At 48.2% G+C, this 22,424-nt stretch overlaps 1 protein-coding gene across 1 annotated transcript in view; it reads right to left on the reverse strand.

The window, feature by feature from the left end:
• Positions 1 to 8,595: 8,595 nt before the first annotated feature.
• Positions 8,596 to 22,424, reverse strand: part of LOC146863791 (endonuclease domain-containing 1 protein-like) — a 32,291-nt gene continuing 18,462 nt past the window's right edge. Inside the window, exon 3 of the mRNA XM_085640679.1 lies at positions 8,596 to 12,003. Coding sequence (XP_085496805.1) covers positions 11,353 to 12,003 — 651 coding nt within the window. The 3' untranslated portion in view covers positions 8,596 to 11,352. The remainder of the gene's footprint in view (positions 12,004 to 22,424) is intronic.

Below are 22,424 nucleotides of genomic sequence, written 5' to 3' on the forward strand. Positions count from 1 at the left end.
TTGGTACAAAAGAGTCCGAGTGGGGTGCATCCCAGCAGGGCCGGCTTTAGGGCAGGGCGACTGGTACAGCCGCACTGGGCGCTGACCTGTGGAGGGGGCGCTGGGGCCTCAGGGGGTGCTGTGTTTACCAATATCTTATGATAGGAGAGATGAGAGGCACTTTTGCAGGTGGAAGTGAGAGAATCCGAGGAGGTGGTCATGGGATGTGGGGCGCCAAAAGTGATTGTCGCACCAGGCACCACCAGGGTTAAAGCCGGCCCTGCATCCCAGCAGTTGCGGGTTCTCTGCTCAGCTGCTGGTCCCTCTGCTCGTCACTGTTTGTTCTGATTATTTCCCAGTTTCAGGTGAATCTTTAGAGTAACCTGCAGTCTGGGGTGAGTCTGGGGTGATTCCGTTTGGCACAGTGACCACTCACTAGGGAGTAAAGTTTCATCATAAAATAAGAAAGTTCACACCAGTGCCTTAATGGATTATTCAAAGTGTTCTTTTTAAAGCGTGACCCAGATCACACAAGTAGCAGGTGACATGCCAGCAGGGTACTCACCGGGGTTGGCGTCCTTCCACATGCTACATACCCCCTCCTGACTGCTTATTACAGAGGCTGACGGCTGCAGCACAATAAATGCACACTTTAAGCCACCGCGCCTCCCACACCGGGTCAAAGTTGAGCACTCACTCATGTGTGCACTCACTGTAGCTTTTAAGAAGACGAGAGAGTGCACACGAAGGACAGCCACAGCACAGGTTAGACTCCTTCGGATCTCTCAGAACTGTCTGCGCGGCCGGGGTCAAAACTGCACGCGCGGCCCCCTCGTGAGTTTGGGTCCGTGGAATGGAAGGCGGCGCAGGGGCGCACGGTGCGTCGCAAAGCACAATGAGTCGGTGCAACTCGTTTCAAATGATAAACATCTGAAGACTAGTTTAATATCGATGCATCCTGGGAGAATGAGGGATATTTGATATCATGTGGGTCCGGAGACATTTGTGGAAAAGGCACAGGCCTTGAAAGCAGGCTGACGTGGGGCCTGGAGGTCTCTCCAATTTAATTCAGATCACGTTTTTGTCACATGGTTCATCCGCGAGCGCTTGTGCTTGTAACAATGGTGAAAAGCAAAGGTTCAGAGAAAGTTCTTGGTTCTCACCAAGGAATTCATGGGGAAAATGTTGATAATGTTACATTTAAAACACATAGGGGCAGATCTATGTTGCAGTTGCGCCACTTTTACGCCGCCGTTGCGTCACTTTTGTGATGCAGAGGCGGCGTAAACCCTGCGCCACGTTGCGCCCTATTTACATCGTTCCGCATCTATGGAGATGCGTCTCGGTGTAAAGCCCTGCGCCACATGAAACCTGCGTCAGGTTTCATGTGGGCGTTTCCACGCAGGGGGGGCGTTCCGTCGCAGGAACGCCCCTGAAAAGTGACTCAGTGAAATCTATAAGATTTCACTGAGTCACTTTCCCAACGCTGATGCGTCAAAACCCTGCGCCTGCTTGAAGCAGGCGTAAGGCCTGACACACCATGTTGGGTATGGGGTAGGTTGGAACAGTGCTGAAGTTGCGTCGCGCTGGCGACACAACTTCAGCACTGCGCCAACCTTACGCCGGCAGATACGTCACGCATCTGCTTGTCCTTGCGCCACGATGCACCGCATTGTAAATGCGGCGCATCTGCGGTGGCGCAAGGGCAAACTTGTGTGACGCATCTTCCCTGGCGCATCCATGCTGATTTGCAGGGATACGCCAGGGAACATAAATCTGCCCCATAGGGCATAATTGATGGCATTTCGGCGCAGGGCAGCTCAGCCCTGCGCCACAGTGAAAGGGAAGGACTGCACTGTGTTTAAGTAACTAGGGGGCAGATTTATGTTCCCTGGCGCATCCCTGCAAATCAGCATGGATGCGCCAGGGAAGATGCGTCAGAAAAGTTTACCCTTGCCCCACAATAGATGCGGCGCATTTACAATGCAGCGCACCGTGGCGCAAGGATAAACAGATGCGTCTGATGGCGGAAGGATGGCGCATTGCTGGAGTTGCGTCGCAAGTGCGACCCAGCTCCAGCAAGGCTCGGGGGTGCCCTATAGTTACAATGCTGCGTCAATCCTTACGCCTGCTTCAAGAAGGCGCAGGGTTTTGACGCAGCATGGCCGGAAAAGTGACTGAGTGAAATCTTGTAGATTTCACTCAGCCACTTTTCTGAGGCGTTGCTGCGCCGGAACGCCCCCCCTGTGCAGGTACGCCCACATGTGGCGCAAGCTTTACAACGTGACGCATCTCCCTAGATGCGTCACGTTGTAAATGGGGAGCAACATGACGCAGGGTTTACGCCGCCGCTGCGTCACAAAAGTGACGCAACAGCGGCGTAAAAGTGGCGCAAGTCCGTTATAAATCTGCCCCATGGTGCATTGCTGTCCTTTCTCCCTGCTCTGGCACCTTTTGGGCAGCCTTGCGCCAGCATAGGCACCCTTACACCACGGTGCTGGGTGCCTCTGTTGCAACCAGGATTATTTCTGGGCAGGAAGGGGCACCTTCCTTCACACAAAAAATCCTATGAGGGGCTTTCCTCTTCCTATATAACATGGAAAGATAAAAAAAAGAAAGAGAAATTAACTTATTTCTCATCGCTATGCCTCACCTCGGGAGCTGTACGCATTTGACGTTTCCACAGGTTTACATCACTTTGTAAAACTGGGGCAGAGTCAAATTCCATGAGTGTTCCATGGGAAAACCCACCACAACCCAATCGAACACCTCCCGGGGCCGAGTAAGTTGACCCAGCGAGTTGTTCTGTGTAGCCTTAGTCATGATTTATGAGGCCACTCAAATCACGCAGGGGGGCTTTGCATGGCATAATACATGGAAACGAGAGCTGCACCACTGTACCTGGTGCAAAAGTGACGCAAGGCTCTCATAAATAAGCCCTATAGACACTATGGAATAAGGAAAAACGAAAGGGCTTAAAAACTATTTTACTAGATGGACGGGAATATTGCACGATGATTTTTTGTGAATTTTAGGAGCCAGCTCTACAGTTAAAACCCCGTTCAACTTGTGAGCGGTGGTAAAATAGACAGGAGTGCGACATGTTCCTTCCTGCGGGTTCCGGTGCTCACAGAAGCAGCTGTTTGCCTTTTAAGGCCACCTTGGTTCTCAACAAAAAGCCATGCTGTGCAGCAGGCTCTAAGGGACATGCAGGGTCACGATCATTCCTGCCAGGAAGAGGGAGCGGTGGTGGGAATATTAGGGGAAGTGCCCTACCACATCTTTGGGAAACCCCAATCTCTTACAGGTTAGCACTGCCGTGTCCTACAGGAGAACTTTGAGGATCTTTAACGCACCTCTTCAATCTACTGAATGCTTTGTGAGGGCATTGGTGGAAAACACACTAATTCAAGCTGTCTCTTTGGAATGTATCAGTGCTCCACTGCTAAGATGTCTTGGTTGTGTACAGACTGAGGGGCAGATTTACAAGCCCCTTGCGCCTCATTTACGCCGCCGTTGTGTCACTTTTGTGACGCAGTGGCGGCGCAAATCCTGCGGCATGGTGCGGGGTACTTACAACGTGACGCATCTGGGAGATGCGTCATGTTGTAAAGCCCTGCGCCACATGTAGGCGTTCCTGCACAGGGGGGGCGTTCCGGCGCAGGAACACCTCCTAAAAGTGGCTGAGTGAAATCTACAACATTTCACTCAGTCACTTTTAGGCCCATGCTGCGTCAAAACCCTGTGCCTGCCTGAAGCAGGCGTAAGGATTGACGCAGCATTAACAAGATAGGGCCCCCCAGAGCATTGCTGGAGCTGCGTCACGCTTGCGACGCAACTCCAGCAATGCGCCACTTTTACGGCACAGATGCATCACGCATCTGTGCCGTTTTTGCCCCATGTTGCGCCGCATTGTAAATGCGGCGCATCGATGGTGGCAGAGCTGTGGCGCACAATAACTGGCGCATCCCTGCTGATATGCAGGGATGCGCCAGTTATTGTAAATATGCCCCTCAGTCTGCTGGTTAAAAGTACATCTAATAACATAACGTGTATTTGTATAGCACATGCTCACCCAAGGGTATCTTGTCGCTGAATACCAAATGTTTATTGTTACCCTTCTCAGTGGTACTCATTTTATCATTCTCAGAAGCATGAAATGCTGAGTGGACCCACCAGGATTTGAACCTGTGGCCATGAGGCCAAACACAGGTCCCTACAGTGGCCCCATTAGCCCACTATGCGACCAGCTGGTTCAGTACAACTATTTACACATGAAAAATTTACCCCCAGTTAAGCTAAGCGAGATTTAGCCTAGCTGTACATCAAGTTGTCCAGGATCCCTCTAAACAGTGGCACACATGTTGCACATGACCTGGCACTACCCGATGATTGAAAGATATTGGAGGGAGGTGGTGCACACACTCCACCATTTCACAGAGGACATCCTAGTAAAATGATAAAACAATGCACATTAGGTCTGATCCCAAAAACCAAAAATGGAAGGACTACGCTGAAGATTTAGGGCTTCATTTACGAAGAATTGGCATAGGGCAGCGCCGCAAGTCTTCTTGCTGCACTGCCCTATGACAATGTGAAAAGGCAGCAATGCTCCATATTTCATAAATACATTATGAAATATGGTGCCTTCCTGTTCTTTCCCATTTCGCTGGCACACAATTTGCTGCCTAGCATTAATGCAGGTACCCCTGCCCTATGGTGCAAGGTGCCTCCGTTGCTGGAGGATTGTTTTTGTGCAGGAAGGGGCAGCTTCCTGCACAAAAACAACCATGAGGCATTTTCCTCTTCCGATGTGTGCTGCAAAATGTGCGAGAAAGCAAAAGACACACAATTGATGGACGGAATGCAGAACAAATCAAAACATTCAACCCCAGTCAAGAGATCTGGGTTAAATCCATCGTTCTTTTGCTCACCATGCCACCCCAGTTTAGACCTGGCCATATGCAAATCAGTCTTGACCCTGTGCCTCATGGGAACAGTCCAGCCCGAACTGCCAAGCCATGTCTTCCCTGGACCGGAAACAAGCTTCCTAGGACCGGTTTCTGGCATTTCAGCCGTCTTCAGCCAGGCTTGCTTGAATCCAGTGGCAAAGTGAGCAAGGGACTCACGTCTGTGGCGAACAAAGCAAAAACCAAAGGAAATGATGGACGGAGTGTTGAACATTGCAAGCACTCACCCCCAGTCAACTGATCTGGGTTTAATCCATCACCGTTCTTTAGCCCACTCTGCCACCCCAGTTCAGACATGGCCATATGCATATCAGTCTTGACCCTGTGCCTCATGGGAACAGTCCAGCCCGAACTGCCAAGCCAGGTCCTCCCTGGACCGGAAACAAGCATACTAGGACCGGTTTCGGGGTTTCACCCCTCTTCAGCCAGGATAGCTTGATTCCAGTGGCACAGTGAGCCCAGGACCCACATCTGGGCATACCTGGTGCACTTATGGCGAGAAAGCAAAAGACACACAATTGATGGAGGGAATGCAGAACAAATCAAAACATTCACACCCAGTCAAGAGATCTGGGTTAAATCCATCGTTCTTTTGCTCACCATGCCACACCAGTTTAGACCTGGCCATATGCAAATCAGTCTTGACCCTGTGCCCTGGTCCCCGAATTCCAATAATGATTAACTGGGGGTCACCGGGTTCCAGTAATGATTATGTGGGGGTCCCCAGAAGTCAAAAGGTTGAGAGTCACTGTTATATACTGTGAATGCTGATCAATACTGTATGATGAGTAAGCACTGTCATGGAAAGCTGTATTGCACTAGAAAACATGGCTACTAGTCAAGGTGCGAGCCGTTCACTAAAACGAACACTGGACAGATGCCATAGTTAAGGAAAGTGCTACTAGAGTCATGAAGTAGGTTTAAAAAAGATAGCTTGGTTGGTTAATGCACCAGCTGTAGTGATCTATGGGTCACAGGGGCTAAACCTGGGTGGGTCAACTCATGCTTGCGAGATGGACACAATGGGTCCCAATCACAAAGCCATTTGTACTTGGAAGTAAAACTTATGGAAGCAAATGGCCTGACTTATGAATGTATATTCACAAAAGTTGTTTATGAATGATGTACACACGTGTTACTATTACCCAAGATGGCGTACTGTTAAATATCGGTAAATCCTACTCCAAGGACGGGTATTTTTGGGCCAGTTTGCCCTGAATTTTAGGGAACACAAATGAATTGCCGAGCTATCCTCACTCTAGAAAAGATAGGAGATTTACTCCTCTTCAGGAGTGGAGTAAATCCCTTTCCACAGTAGCAATGGGAAGGTAGGGGAATTGGGGGCATATTACCAAGGGCAGTATTGCCGCTTTAGCGGCACTTTTACCCGCTAAAGCGGCGATATTAATATCGCCCTATCACCAAGGCGGCGCTAACATGCATTAGTGCATGTTGGCAGCCGAAATACTAACGCAAAGCATCTCAGCGATATGCATCGCTATGAGATGCAAAGTAAGCGGTGCCATCGTGAAACACCATGAAAACAGTTGCTAACACGACTACCTCCTATCATCAATGCGGCCGCAAACCTGCACTGCGATAATAAAAGTCGCACTAGCCGCGATTATCGCTGGTTCCTAATGCCTGCTTGAAACCTGACTTAGCCATCTCTTCCAATGGGAGGTGGATTATCAGGCAGAGATCACCTCGGCTTATTACCAAGGATTTCACTATCGCTGACATTTCATCTCTGGACTTCCAGCGATAGTCAGGCATTTCGCCGCTATCGCTGGATTTTTTATCGCCTTGGAGATACGCGTTGCTAATAACGCGCTATCTCCGCGATGAAAACCAGCGATAGCCGGCGGTAAAAAAATGACAGCTAAGCGCGCTTTGTGATATTTATAGCAAAGCGTTGCTCCACATTAAAAAAGTTGTTCCCTGCCAAGAAAAGAGAAGGAAAGAGGCGCCGCTGCAGAAATGTGGACAGCCCACTGCGCTGAAGCTATTCTGAACTGTCAGCATGTTTGTAGGTGTGCTCCTGGGAATCTGCAGCTGTGCGCATGGTCCAGTGGTATCTTGGACACATGTGTAATGTCTGGTCATTGTAACCTGCACCCTTACATGGGTAGAAGGCTACGGATGCCATCAAGCTTGGTAATACTAACATGTTTTATAGCTAAGGGAGCAGATGGCTGTACTGCACCAGCTCCCCAGTCCTTGAAGAGAGCCTAGACTACAACTCCCAGAATGCACTAATTTAATGAAAAACTGGTGTTCAGCGTCTTGACACTGTATATGCATGTGACAGAGTGTGTTCGCATTTTTCATTACATCATTAAAGTGGGTTAATACACAGTGACTGGACTGAAGCCACTGGCCATGCTATCCATGGGGGGATTAGTCGTTAAGCCAGCCGCCAGCAACAGGGGCGGCACCCTGGAGACTCTGATCACATCCGAGTGCATGGGGCCATTCTCTCCCCCATCCAGTGACTCAAGCACAGACCAGCCTGGCAGTTCACCCTGGCCTAATGCTCTAATAGCAGCACGCCTGCACAGAAGCCTTGCTTTCAGACTTCTGGACTGAGTGCGTCGAGGGTTCAGTGCAGGCGGTAGCTGTCAACGGTGCAGCTAGTGCAAGGCTCTGGGTTCAAGGGAGCTATGCGAAGCCCTCTCAATGTAAATATTGGAGTGTTTTTTTACTCCTGAAACAAAATGATGGGGTTTCCATTTTCCTTGCATTAGGGCCCAAGGCACCTTTGCTACATCACTGTTTCTGAGTGAGTGAGTGAGTGAGTGAGTAAGTCTGTGTGTGTATGGATGAGTGACTCAGACTGAGTAAAGGAGTGAGTCAGAGTAACCAAGAGTGAGACTGAGTGACAGAGTGAGTGGCTAAGAGTGAGAGTAAGTGGCTGAGAATGAGTGACAAAGAGTGAGTGTATGACAGAGGGTCAATAATTGACAGTCAGTGGCTGAGTGAGAGAGGGTAAGTGACAGTGAGACACTAAGGGCCTTATTTATGAGGCCTTGTGACACTTTTGCGCCGCTGATGCATCACTTTTTGTGACATGCCGGCAGTGTAAAAAATATGCCATGTTGCGCCCTATTTACAAAGTGAGGCATCTAGGCAGATGAGTCACTTTCTAAACCCCTGCAACACATTATACCTGCGCCAGGTATAATGTATGCAGGGTGGGCGTTCACCCTCAAAAAGCCTCGTAGAAGTGGCGCATTGAAATCTATGAGATTTCAGGGCGCCACTTCTAAGACGCAATTGCGTCAATAACTTACGCCTACCTCACAGCAGGCATAAGACTGACGCCATGCAATATTCACAGCCCTCCCCCCTGAATTTCTGGAGTTGCGTCACACTTCCGACACAACTCCAGCAATGCATCAGTTTTGCACCGACAGATAAGTCGGTAACACTGACGTATCTGTCATTCCTTGCGACATGATGTGTCATAGAGTAAATATGACGCACCCATCATGTCGCAAGGAGGGCGCATTGAAAACTGTTGCATCGCTGTTTTCACACAGCGATGCAACAGTTTTCATAAATAAGCCCCTAAGTGTAAGACAGAGTAATTGCAAGAGTGAGTGAGCAAGGCACTGAGAGTGAGTGGCTGAGAGCGAGTGGCTGAAAGTGGATGACAGTGAGTGTGAATGTGAGTGAATGAAAGAGTATGAGAATGAGTGATTAGGAGTAAAATGATCAAAAGAGCCAGTGACTGTGAAAATGAGTGACAGAGGGAGTGGCTGGGAAAGACAAAGTGAGAGTGAATGAATGACTAAGAGAGTGACTGATTGAGAGAGTGAGTATCTGCGAAAGTGAGTGGGTCATCAGGAAAGTGAGTGAGAGACTTAGAGAGTGACAATGGTCTATACAATGGGTTTGAGTTGGTTATGGTGACAGGCCAACGATAAAAGTTATATGCAGGATTGTTTTATTATGAAACGTTCCAATCGAATCAGTAGGCCTGACATATTGATTGTGAACAGCATATATTAAAGCCAATGGACATTTAAGGGTGGATTGTTATTACTCTGAATTAAAGCCTACAGATAGGTTTTTTGTTACACGGGATCTCATCTCTTGCCTTAGTAGGCAAGGGTGTTGGCAGTAGTTAGGCCCTTTGAAAGACCATGTGTATAGAAGATTTGCTTTGTCAGAATCCATGTCTTAACCCTGTTAGGAGTGGGCTTGGGCTCCGCTGGGCACGCAGAGTTCCGAAACACAAAGCAGAGTTTTTTCTCTCTTGAGCATGCCAATGTAAAGTTGGCAAGCATGAGCCAGGAAAATTCACCTCCCGGCGATATTTCTTAATGCAGGCGGTCGTGACCGATCAGGTTGAGAAACCCGTTCACGTTGAGAAAGCTGCTGCTCAGGTGGGAAACCTACTTGAGCGGCAAGAAAAGAGGCAGCGCCCTCTTGCACTGCAAATTGTGTCGTTTGCGCTGATTTTACAGCAAAGGAGAAACACCCGGCGCTGAAAATCAACATGAACAGCATGACCAAGCGCACTCCTCAGCTTCCATAACTCCACGTAGCGTGGCAGAGTTTTTGGGTCACTTTGTGGAGTTCCTTAACCGCCAAGGCCTAGTTAGGGGAGACAGTATTTGGCTTTAACAGGTGTAATTGTGTATACATTAGCAATTTTTTGACTGTATGCTTGAGGGTTTCCTTGCAGAAAAGCTTACGATCAGCACGGTAAGCCTGAGATGGTTATGACGAAAAGCCAAGTATACCAGCCATAGGCTTGATTGGTGTGCATGGAAATGTTATGCCGAATGCGATTGGGCTTGTCTGTTTATTATGAAAAATGATTACAAAGGCAGTAGGCCTAGCTTATTTATTACGAAAAACATATGGCTAAGCCAATTGACCTCTAACAGCGGATCGCTATCACATTATGTTACAGGTTGTAGAACCGTATTTTGTTACATGTCATGTCATAGTTTACACAGTAGAGAAGGTTTTTGGTGTTAGTCCACACACTGTGACAAACCCTGCGAGTAGAATTTCACTGTGAAGATTCTTGTTAGGCCTTATTGAGAGGGGTTGCATATTGTTTTGCCAAATTTAATTTTGTACATATTCGTGATTATATAAATGTGTGCCTGATGGTTGCCGGCTTAGTCGCACTTCAGGTGGCCTGGGTTGTGTGTAGTGTGAAGCCATTGGTAAAGGCTAGAGACATTCTCGGTTCACTAGGAAAAGTGATCTCAGATTCCTTAGGTGTGACCTGTGTATAATGAAACCTTATGACATAGCAAGTGGGCCTTACATACTCTTATATTGAAAAACGTGTTAAAGGCAATAGGCTTTTAAAGGTTGATTGTAATTACACTGGACTAAAGCCCGTAGGCAGGTGTTTTGTTGCATGGAATCTTGCAGCTCTTGGTGTTGGTGACCCAGCTGAAGTAAACATGGGGATAGATGATTTGCACAATGGTGACGCCCATTGGGTTCTATTTATAGGGATCTTACATTGTTTTGACAGCTCCATTTGCATATGTTTGTCATTTTATCACAGTGTGCTGATGGTTGCCATGTGGGAAGCCTTATAAACCAATCCGTAGGTCTGGGTTGATTGTCGTGGCAAGTCAATGATAAAGGTTAGAAGACAGATGGCTTATAATGAAAAGTTATGATGAAGGCAGTAGGCCTGACATAATGGTAAAGTCAACCGGCATTTAAGGAGAGCAGGCCTTTTCCATCTATGCACAGGATCTGGAACAACATGCGTGCGGATATCGATCATGACCACCTTAAATGCTGCACCAATTTGGGACAGCGTTGAAGACTCGCCTCTTTGAAGAACACTACATATTGCATCGACCTTCCTCTACCCAGCTACATATCTGGTCACTCGTTGACTTTATGCTGGTTTTTGACGCTCTTAAACACTCTGCTGCCTTTTGGCTAGGTTTGCGCTATAGAAGACCCATATACACATTTATTAAACAATCGAGTATGTACCCTTCAGTATGGGAGGGAATGTTGACAACTGCAAAGAGTCGCAGATTCAAGAAGGATGTTAGGTATGGGGCACAGTCACTCATCTATAGGGACCAGGAATTATTTTTTATCATCAGCCTTTGAACCGGAGCAGAGCATAACAGGGAAGGACGGAGAAGGGAAAAAGATGGCAGAGAAGAGAAAGATATTAAAAGATGAACTAAGGGAGAAAGCAGGGATGGAAAGGAATCTGCAAGAGGCTGGGAGTGTAGATGGATGAGGAAAGAGGAATGAGATGAACCCAAGACTAAGCTGCCTTGGTGTCAAGCAAACCTGGCAATCACCAGCGCTGGGCTCCCACAGAAGCCTAATATTTTGTTTAACTTAATTACTGATGAAGGCAGTCCAGCTATTGGCAGGAGCCTCCTACTCTCCTAACTCAAGAGAGGGAAACTGTAAGGGTTGCAAGAATAAGAATGATGTTCAAATAAGAGCTTAAGGGCTGTGCATCACTACTGGGCCTCTTGTCCTCTTTGAGGATGAATGAGTCGAAATCAGACATCCGAGGACATTCTTCATGGAAAAGATGGACATTTCTGTTCAGAAGTTTGCTTATTTCTTTTTCTAAGTCTCCTACACTAGTAACTTTCACTTCATTTTTTGCACTGTTTTCTGCAATTGAAGCCCAGGCCTTCAGCCCACCACTCTGAATACAGCAGGCTGCAGCCCAGATGTGGCTGGGCACGTTGACCCTCCCTTCGGATATGTGTTCGCTGCCCGAGATAGCGCCCACCAAGGCGTAAGTCACATCACAACCTGCGGTCTTGTTCGTCATAGTCTTAGCTTCATACGCGCTCCAGGATCCCTGGTTGAGCCTGTTGTGTTGAGGCACTATGTTGGTTAAGGTGAATGTGGAGGTCTTGCTGGCCTGGAGGGTGTGATGCAGGCTTGGGCTTAGGTGGCCACGGTCAAAGGTCTGAGACGTTTGCTTGAAGTCGGTGGAGACTGCCTGGCTGTCTTCAAGCTTCTGTCTGTCAATCTTTGTTGACGATTCAATTTCCATACTCTTGTTGTAGGACATGTCCACCAGCTGCAAAATATAAAAGCAATGCATACGTTTACCTAATAGAATCACATCAACATGATAGTTCAGAGTGTTTAAGAGGCCAGTGTCTGCCTAATATAAAAGTAGCTTTTATTTTAAAAGGAGACCCTTGGAGTGTATCTACAAACATGAACGAATAGGCAGGGCTGGCTTTAAGGCGCTGAATTTGATGGGTGTGCTGTGTTTAAAAATACCTTATGGGTTTAAATGCACGTGAACTTCCTTGTGCGTCTACCAGTTGTGAGGCAACAATAAATATGTCAAGAAAACGCTGGTGATTAATGTTACGGCTGATGAGAGGTTGTAATTTATAGGGTCATTAGGATGGCGGGCAGACTTTGTCCACCCGCCATCCTGTCGTGGAATGGGACTGCCCGCCATTGGTGCGGGGGTCCCGTAGGTGAAATTAGGAAGCGCCTGCCACACTGGCGGGTGCATCCGGCATTCCTGACATTGCGGCGGGCGGTGCTCTCAGCACCGCCCGCCGCAATGCCAAGAAGGCATGTCGTGCACTTCCATGCACAACATGGCAGGCACTGCGCGGTGCCTGCCATGTTGTGCATGGAACTGCAGGGGGGTACCATAGGTACCCCCCATGTCCAACCCCCACCCCCCAGAATTCCTGGGGGCCCGCTACAGGCCCCCAATGTCAAAAACCGCCTGCCTTTCCGTGGCCAACCTGCATTGTAATATGGATGGCAGTGTCTACCAGACACCGCCACCATATAAAATGCTTTTCTGCCCCATAGGCAATCGGGCGGATTGCCTACCGGCAGAAAACCTGCGGGTGGTCTTTCCGTCCGCCGGGGTCCCCCCCGCCATGGTAATGTGGCGGGGGAATTTGAAAGCGGGCGGTGATTTTTAGCGGGCGGATCGCCACCGCCCCCGCCTGCTATACTAATGACCCCCTTAGTTGGGTGGCAGTTTTGGCCCATCATAAAGTAGTGCAGAGGGATAATGTGCCTGCTGCAAAGAGCATGTAACATGCAGATCATAAAACTGAGTGTGAGCGAACTATGAGTAAAGCTCATGAGCTTAAAAAAAATGAAACATATGTCAGAGAGGGGCAAATTGAGAGGTGACGGGCACTATTGGCAAGTGCTAGTGAGGGAATTTATGGCAAAGGAGGTCATGAGGGGGGGAGCTAAAAAAGGCTGTTGCACCAGGCGCCACTAGCGCTACAGCCGGCCCTACGAAAAGGGTAGATTGGTAAAACATTTACAGAGAAACAATTGTAAAAGGTCTTGGGATGTTATTTATTTATTTTATACATTTATAGAGCGCTTGGTTACACCGACGGTGTGTCCCCACGCTGAAGAAATCACATGAGAGGGTGGTAGATTGCCTGCAAGTCTGGTTGCTATGTGAGTGTATTGCCAAGTCTATCCTAGCTATGGTTGTACAAATAGCCAGGTCTTTAGTAGCTTGCGAAATCTTTCGCATGGCTCTCTTCTCAATTATAATGGGAGATTATTCCAACACTTTGCAGTTCGGTACCTAAAGGTGCGCTCCCCCATTCTCGCTCTGACAACTCTTGGTACCGTCACTAGGTCCTTGTCTAGTGATCTCAGGCTACGTCCCGGTATGTATCTTGTGATTAAGGGTAACAGGTAGCTAGGGCCTTTTTTTAATAGGATGCGATGGCAGTGGCACATTGCCTTAAACATGATTCTTTTTTCCACTGGGAGCCAGTGGAGTGCATTCAAGTTTTTTTTAGTGTTGGTTCTTCTTGGCAGGCCGAGAACTAAACGTGCCGCCGCATTCTGTACTTTCTGTAATTTGGCTATACCTCTTTTTGTAGTGCCCAGATATAATACATTGCCATAGTCCAGTTGGGAGGTTATTATTGAGTGTATGATGGTTTTCCTGGCGTTGGAAGGCAGGAGATCTAGGACCTTTCGCAGAGTTTTCATAGCAGAGTAGCATTTCCCGGCCACCTTACGGATTTGGCTCTCAAAAGTCAATTCGGAATCAAACCAAACCCCTAGATTTTTTACTTCTGTTTTAGGGGTCGGTATTTGGCCCAAACAGTCCGGCCACCATGCGGTAGACCAGATTGATGGAGTCTTACCAACAATCAGCACCTCTGTTTTATTACCGTTTAGTTTGAGGCAGTGATTGGACATCCAATGGGCTACCTCTTTTAGGCAGTCAGAGAAACGTGCCGCCGCTTGGTCCTTGTTCTGTGATAGCAGCACAATGAGTTGAGTATCGTCTGCATAAGATACAATTGACACCTTGTGTTTCTCTACGCTCTCAGCCAGTGATCCCACGTAAATATTGAATAAAGTGGGACTTAGAATTGATCCTTGTGGTACCCCTTGGGGTAGGGGAATGATCTCCGATGTGTACATTTTCTGTGCGACTTGGAAGCTGTGTGAGGAGAGAAACGATGTCAGCCAGCTTAGAGCCATATGCCTCACACCACACGTCTCTAGCCTATGGAGGAGGAGTTTATGAGAGACGGTATCAAACGCCGCACTGAGGTCGAGGAGGATCAGTGCGGCTGTCTGTCCCTCATCTGCATGCATTCTCATGGTTTCCGAGGCCATAAGCAATGCTGACTCAGTGGAGTGAGCCCTTCTGAAACCCGATTGAGATGGATGGAGTAGTTCATTCCTGTCTGTGTTCTACCAACTGTTTATTTATTGCTTTCTCTGCAATTTTTGCCACAAATGGCAGTAGTGAGATGGGGCGGAGGTTTTCCAATATGGCTAGGTCTAATGATGCTATTTTTTTAAGAGGCTTAGCAATGGCTTGTTTCCATTTGGTCGGGACCGTGCCATTTTGGAATGATCTAGAGATAAGCTCCGATATATATGGCATAATTTCCTTGGCGCCTTCCATTATTATTTCTGGTTGGGCCGGATCCCGGGGGAAGCCGGATTTGATACCTTTTGCTATGGCTGTAAGCTCTTCCAATTCAGGGATCTTAAAGGCCTCTAGCGTTATTCCCGTGAACATGGTATGGCTTCCAGAGGCAAGCCCTGTACCTTCTCTTGCTTCTACCGGGAAGGTAGAGAGAGAATTTCACCAAATAAAGAAACAATACACTGCACCTTCAGAAGTTCTCACTTATTCATTGTTAAACTAGGCACAATTCAGATAAACGATTATAAAGGGAGCTTTGGAGAATCTATCCCAAGTAATTGTCACAGGAGTAAGGTAAATGCGCCTTTTGTAAAGCCCCTCTGGCACATCTGTAATGCTGTATCCAGTCCAGGAGATCAGGGGCTTAACTACCAATGGTGCAGCAGCAGCAGTGGCACCGAGGCCCAAGAGTGTGAGGGGCGCTCTAAACTCCAATTATGCTTTTATTTGGCTGCCAAATTCTGACTATGGGGCAAACTTTCCTTGCTTGCATGAGGGTCTGCAACGTCAATGCTGCACCACCGCTGGAGATGATATGTCCGCAGGCGAATACCAGTAGAGGCTCTACAATCTGAAAAGGGGACACAGCAGAATAAATCTATCAGATAACAAGTATCCATCAAAAATACTCTTTTAGATTTTATTCCCAGTGAGTGACGTCACGGGAGCTGCTGTGCAGTCTTAGCGGCCGGTGTGAACAATGCACTCCTTGATTCATATCAGGCCTTGATTGGCCTGCTTCAGGGGCCCGAATCTGTGATTAGCACGGTACTGACCAATCAGCTGAGGGTACTACCTTCAGGAATGTCGTGTGTCGTGATCATTTACGAGCTATATAGAGCCTGTCTGTAGAAAACCGCCTCTCTGTACAGTGAACTAAAATGAAGTACACTATGTAGAGAGCGCGAGAAATCCCCAAAAGGCAGGTAGAGGTAAAAGTAGATAATATTAACTCTCTTTTTGTGGCAGTGTGGGCGAGCAGGTAGGCTTATCAGAGGGGAGTCTTAAGCATTTGTTGTACTCACAGAGGCAATAAATCAGACACATACTCAAGAATAATTCCCAGACCAACTTGAAAAAATAATATTGTTTTTTAAATAATTTTTAAGACCATAAACACAGTTCTAAGGTAAGTACTTTTGGAGAAACAAAACAAAGTTCGATAAATATATCACTTCTATGCGCAATTATGCACCATTGGAAACAATGGGGAAAAAGCAGTTACAAGCATAGAAATTCAGGCAATACTTTCACAAAGTTCACCTTCAAGTTCTAGGTTGATGTCAGGACCAGGTCCAAAGTTCTAGCAGGAGAAGTTTGGGAGCATCCCCGATCGGCCGGGAGCAGAGTTACTGTGGTCTTGAAAGCTGGACAAAGGGGGCCACTTGAAAAAGTACTGCACAGGAGGACTTACAGGTAAGTCCGGTGGGTCTCCTTAGAAGGAGGCAGTCATGAGGGCTTGGGGACCACAGGAGCAGGGCTGGTTGGTCAGTGCTAGGGCCGATGGGGCTGGGTGCTGAGCAAACAGGTCAGCCGGGTGTCATGCATCTTGAGGTCCTCGCGGACAGGAAAATGTAACTTGGAGAGGTGATCTCGAGACAGCTGGGCCACGGAGGAAGTTATTCTCAGGTGTCTCGATGTACCTCAATGGGTGCTTGCTTTTGGTGCTTCGGAAGTCTGTAGTGGACTCTTCTTCTTGGTGCTTGTGTTGGGGGTCTGGTACCTTGGGTATTGGCACGCCGCGGCTCCGGATGTCCTGGTGCCTCCAAACACGGTGGTGCGGCAGATCTGACCCTCCGGAGCTACTGTACCATTTCTTGCTTTGGTGCTGCATCGAGGTTGTCGGGGAGCAGCAAGTCGTCAAACTGGGCTTCACAGGATTGGTACCTGAAGTGTGGAGGGGAGTGATACCTTCACTCCAAGGGAGCTTCATGGTGATTTATTGAAGACTGGAGGTGCTCCAGGGTTCTTGGAGTCCTTTCAGTTCTCAGGACGGCCCAGTATCAGTGATCGTCGTGTCCTGGGAGCAACAGGCAGAGTTTGGCACCTTTTTCTTCTGCAGCAGGGCTTCTGTTCTCAAGCAGCTGGTCTTCTTTGTCCTAGTCTTCGCTTGTCCATTGAATCCGATGTTCAGGTCTCGGGGTGCCACCTAAGTACTGAATTTAGGGGTGTATGGGCTACTTATCTTTAGGGTGTCTACACCCTCTAGTGACCACTTACTGTGGGGAGAGGCACTGCCCTAGTCTTGATAGGAGGTTTTCTCATCATTCCAAGATGGTGGAATTTCAGGAGCGAGGTTAACCTCGCATGCCCTACCCTAGGGGTGGTTTAGGCTTAGAGGGGATCCTCCTCCTAATCTAGCAAATATTCCTGCCTTTCCTCTCTCCAAAACTCGAACAGGAAAGGGGACCCGGCCTCCCCCACTATCTGGAGGATCCTGGGATGGATTTCAAACAAAGCATTGCCTTTGAAGCTTCTTGCCCAGGAAGGCCATCCTGTCCTTGAGGAGGTGTGAAGCACCTATGCCCAGAGCAGGCTTTGTCTCTGTCCTCTGAGAGCGCTGGCTCTCACCCCATGAGGTCGGAAACATGTCTGTCAGTGACAGGCTGGAAAAAACAAAGCAGGAACCACAACAGTGCTAGGTAGGTTTTCAGGGGATCCTCTAAAAGGGTCTCCTGTGTGACTGTATTAATAAACCCAACACTGGCATCAGTGAGGATTTATTAAGACAAGATGTTTGGTACGAAGCACCTTAGAAATCAGTGAAGCCATCATAGAGCTAGGAAACTATTGTCGACAAGTGTCCAGCACAGCTACATTTTATGGTGTCCCTGTGCACTTACACACAAGATGATGGACGGAATGTTGCACATTGGCAAAATATTCACCCCCAGTCACAGATCTGGGTTTAATCCATCGTTATTTTGCTTACCACGCCACCCCAGTTCAGACATGGCCATATGCAAATCAGTCTTGACCCTGTGCCTCATTGGAACAGTCCAGCCCGAACTACCAAGCCATGTCTTCCCTGGACCGGAATCAAGCATCCTTGGACCGATTTCGGGGTTTCACCCCTCTTCAGCCAGGATAGCTTGACTCCAGTGGCGAAGTGAGCAGGGGACCCACGTATGGGCATACCCTTCCCACATAGGGCAAACAGCAAAACACACAAGATGATGGACGGAATGTTGCACATTGGCAAAACATTCACCCCTAGTCACAGTCTCGGGTTTAATCCATCGTTATTTTGCTCACGATGCCACCCTAGTTCAGACATGGCCACATGTAAATCAGTCTTGACTCTGTGCCTCATGGGAACAGTCCAGCCCGAACTGCCAAGCCATGTCTTCCCTGGAACGGAATCAAGCATCCTATGACCGGTTTCGGGGTTTCACCCCTCTTCAGCCAGGATAGCTTGACTCCAGTGGCGTAGTGAGCACGGAACCCACGTCCCCCATCGGTTCAGGGAAGACATGGCTTGGCAGTTAGGGCTGGATTGTTCCCATGAGGCACAGGGTCAGACTGATTTGCATATGGCCATGTCTAAACTGGGGTGGTGGTGTGAGCTAAAGAATGATGATGGATTAAACCCAGATCAGTTGACTGGGGGTGAGTGTTTGATTTGCTCAAACGCTCCGTCCATCATCCCCTTTGGTATCCCTGTGCACTTACAGCATCTCAGAATGGACTGGACATTGTAGGGTCATATCTGCTCATTGGAGTGTATGGGAGGCATTGCACACAGGGCTGTGTGCCATGTAGATTTTTGTTCACCAAGACACGCAGCCTGCAATGGCAGAGTGCATAGCCTCGGTGAGAAGTCCCTGGGGTGGCACAATCAGTTCTGCATCCCCAGTAGACCCTCTTCAGTATCTGTGCCCTAGATATCAGGGGTACCAGTTATTAGGGACTTACAGAGGTAACTAAAATGGTGCCAATCATAGTACCGTTTTTGGAAAAGAGATCTGGCACTGGGAATCCAGGCAGCAGGGACCCAGTGCACTTACAATTCGAAATTACATCAGACATCAGGCAAAAAGTGGGGGCTAACCATGTCAAAAGAGGCCCTTTCCTACAGTGTCCTGTTGGAATGTTTGCATCAGGATGGAAAACAGGACAAGTATTTTAAAAGAAGGGAGACCCCACAAATTTCAGAGAATCTTGGGTATTAAACCGTATTGTACAAAAACTGTGTGAGCACTGGATCTCATCTTACACTACCAAAGGATTTGAAATGCTTCAATAAGCGTGCAATGAATACATTCATTTTTATAACATCGTTTATCCACCTGCTCTATGTTTGCCCTGGTGGACTAATCATTTTCTGGTCTTAAGATGAATTTAGACCTTGTTGTCTCTCGCTTATTTGACTAATTGCCTAAGTGAAGCACTGTTTCTTTTTACAATATGGTAAACCAGACAAAGCATTAGACCAGGAGTTGTTCTTGGCCAATAGGTTAGACTGTGAGACTCATGTTCAGTTGAGTCGGGCTGGCTGGTTGTCGAGCGGCTAGCAAGGTGGAAGCATCCATCCAATTTTGAGATCCCTGCCTGGTCAATGAGGAGATTTTGTCAAAATGCTTCTGCCAACAAGGCATGATCACTTTCCACAAAACCTCAAAATGGCGGCAGGCTTTCCATGCCATGGGAAAAAGGTGGGCCTATAGGCACTTCTCCCAAATGCAAATTCACAAAACTGAGGTTTATTTTTGGAGAATAAACAAAAGGTCAGACACTGAGCTTTATTTTAACCCCTTCTGTGCCCATGACGAGCTGGACTCGTCATGGAGCACAGTCGCGCTGTGCCCATGACGAGACCAGCTCGTCATGGCACCCACCCACGGGGGAAGCGCTGGCGCTCCCCCCGTGAGTGGTCGATCTTTTTTTTTTTTACTGGGAAGGCAGGGGAAGACCTTCCCCTGCCTCCCCCCGCCCCCCCGCGTCATCAATGACGTCAGCGCGCGAGCCGCGCTGACGTCATTGGAGGTTTCCCGTTTGCTCTCCGTGGCGCAGGAAGCTATTTGCTTCCTGCGTGTCGGAGAGTAAAGGTGAGTTTTGGGGCTGGGGAGGGGGGATTTTTGCATCGGTGGGTTTGGGTTAGGGTGGGGGCACTATGGAAGGCCCAGGCATGCCAGAGGCTCGGCTTCGTTCGTGTGTGCCTGTTGTTGCTTCCCTGTGAAATGGATTCAAATTTGAAAAACGCTCATCTCTCTAGTTGCTTCCCTGTGAAATGGATCCAAAAATGCCGAGAAATGCCCTTCTTTGTAATTTTTCAAATCCAAAGTGCAGCAGCATGATTTTTGCATCGGTGGGTTTGGGTTAGGGTGGGGGCACTTTGGTATGCCCAGGCATGCCACGAGGCTCGGCTTCGTTTCTGTGTGCCTGTTGTTGCTTCCCTGTGAAATGGATCCAAATTTGAAAAACGCTCGTCTTTCTAGTTGCTTCCCTGTGAAATGGATCCAAAAATGCAGAGAAATGCCCTTCTTTGTAATTTTTCAAATCCAAAGTGCAGCAGCATGATTTTTGCATCGGTGGGTTTGGGTTAGGGTGGGGGCACTTTGGTATGCCCAGGCATGCCACGAGGCTCGGCTTCGTTCCTGTGTGCCTGTTGTTGCTTCCCTGCAAAATGGATCCAAATTTGAAAAGCACTCGTCTTTCTAGTTGCTTCCCTGTGAAATGGATCCAAAAATGCTGAGAAATGCCCTTCTTTTTTTCAAATCCAAAGTGCAGCAGCATGTAGAGAAATAGAATTTCTTATATGAGAATAATAGCAAGACAGAGGGGTTGCAAAGTGGCCAGATTGTTTTTTTTTGTACATCCAAATACACCAGCATCACTTTACAGAGTTTGCCAGTGAAGTGCTACTTTCATTTTCTCGTCTTTCTTTGAAGAGCATTGTTGTTTCCAGGTTGGGAGAGTGTACCATTCCTGGAGGTACTGCAATACCTGGTTGATGGGTGGATTGGAAAACACAATGTGTACCATGGCTCTGTGTTTATGGATGTGGTCTTTTTATAACATACTGCTTACGTTTTGTAAGGATGTAAGCAGTGGACAGTGAAACGGTTCCCTTCAGGGCCCTCTAGTCATGTCCATAACTTTTCAGGTGAAACCACTCGCTGATTTCTGAATAGTTAGTGAGAGATCGTTAAGGTAACCATGTTGTTTCTGCTTACATTTCACATGGTTTGCATTTCCTATGAGTGGTTGCTTTGTTTTTTTTTAGGCAGCATATTACTCTTATCAAGTGCATAATTTGAATTGAGCCACATCCAAGTGTTTATAGCGGGCACAATTAGGTTACAGCTGAAGGCAGTGCGAGTTTCAGTGGGCAAGTATGGTGTTCAGTAGGGATGTGGCACTATGGCCAGAGCTGTGGAATTTGGAACTGGGGAACCGGGTTCCGCATTTATGACCAGTCCACCACACCACTGTATTGAGGGAGCACATTCCCATGCTAGACCGTAGAAGGCCCCACTAGACCTTAGAAGGCTTGATGTCTAAGCACAAGCAGGTGTACCCTAGTGGTGTCAATTGTGGGTTAACCTTGAAGGCCTGTCCACCACAATCCATACTGAACTCCATCTCAAATTTCCCACCTCCCAGCGTTCCCCTGGGTCTCCCGGTAAAAATGGTGCCTCACTTGTGTGGGAGGCTCAAGTACCCGCGACAGGCAAGGGCCCAAAACGTAGTGAGGTGACATCAAAATTGCCTATCTCAAAACCACCTGGTTTTGCAAGGGGGGTCACCTGGGTTTTTGGCCCGGTGCTCGGCGGCCATCTAGGGAAACCTACCAAACCCATACATTTCCGAAAACTAGACACCCGGGGGCTTCCAGGGAGGTATGGCTTGCATGGATCCCCCAACGTTTCCTTACCCAGAATCCCCTGCAAACCTCAATTTTAGCTGAAAAAATCACTTTTTTCACACATTTTTGTGTGGGAAAGTTGTGGCATCACCGGGCTCACTCAAATTTCCCACCTCCCAGCGTTCCCCTGGGTCTCCCGGTAAAAACGGTTCCTCACTTGTGTGGGCGGCCCAAGTACCCGCGACAGGCAAGGGCCCAAAATGTAGTGAGGTGACATCAAAATTGCCTATCTCAAAACCACCTGGTTTTGCAAGGGGGGTCACCTGGGTTTTTGGCCCGGTGCTCGGCGGCCATCTAGGGAAACCTACCAAACCCACACATTTCTGAAAACTAGACACCCGGGGATTCCAGGGAGGTATGGCTTGCGTGGATCCCCCAAAGTTTCCTCACCCAGAATCCCCTGCAAACCTCAATTTTAGCTGAAAAAATCATTTTTTTCACACATTTTTGTGTGGGAAAGTTGTGGCATCACCGGGCTCACTCAAATTTCCCACCTCCCAGCGTTCCCCTGGGTCTCCCGGTAAAAATGGGGCCTCACTTGTGTGGGAGGCCCAAGTACCCGCGACAGGCAAGGGCCCAAAACGTAGTGAGGTGACATCAAAATTGCCTATCTCAAAACCACCTGGTTTTGCAAGGGGGGTCACTTGGGTTTTTTGCCCGGTGCTCG

The sequence above is a fragment of the Triturus cristatus genome, chromosome 2_1 (genome assembly GCF_964204655.1).
Source record: "Triturus cristatus chromosome 2_1, aTriCri1.1, whole genome shotgun sequence".
NCBI classification, from domain to species: Eukaryota; Metazoa; Chordata; class Amphibia; order Caudata; family Salamandridae; genus Triturus; species Triturus cristatus.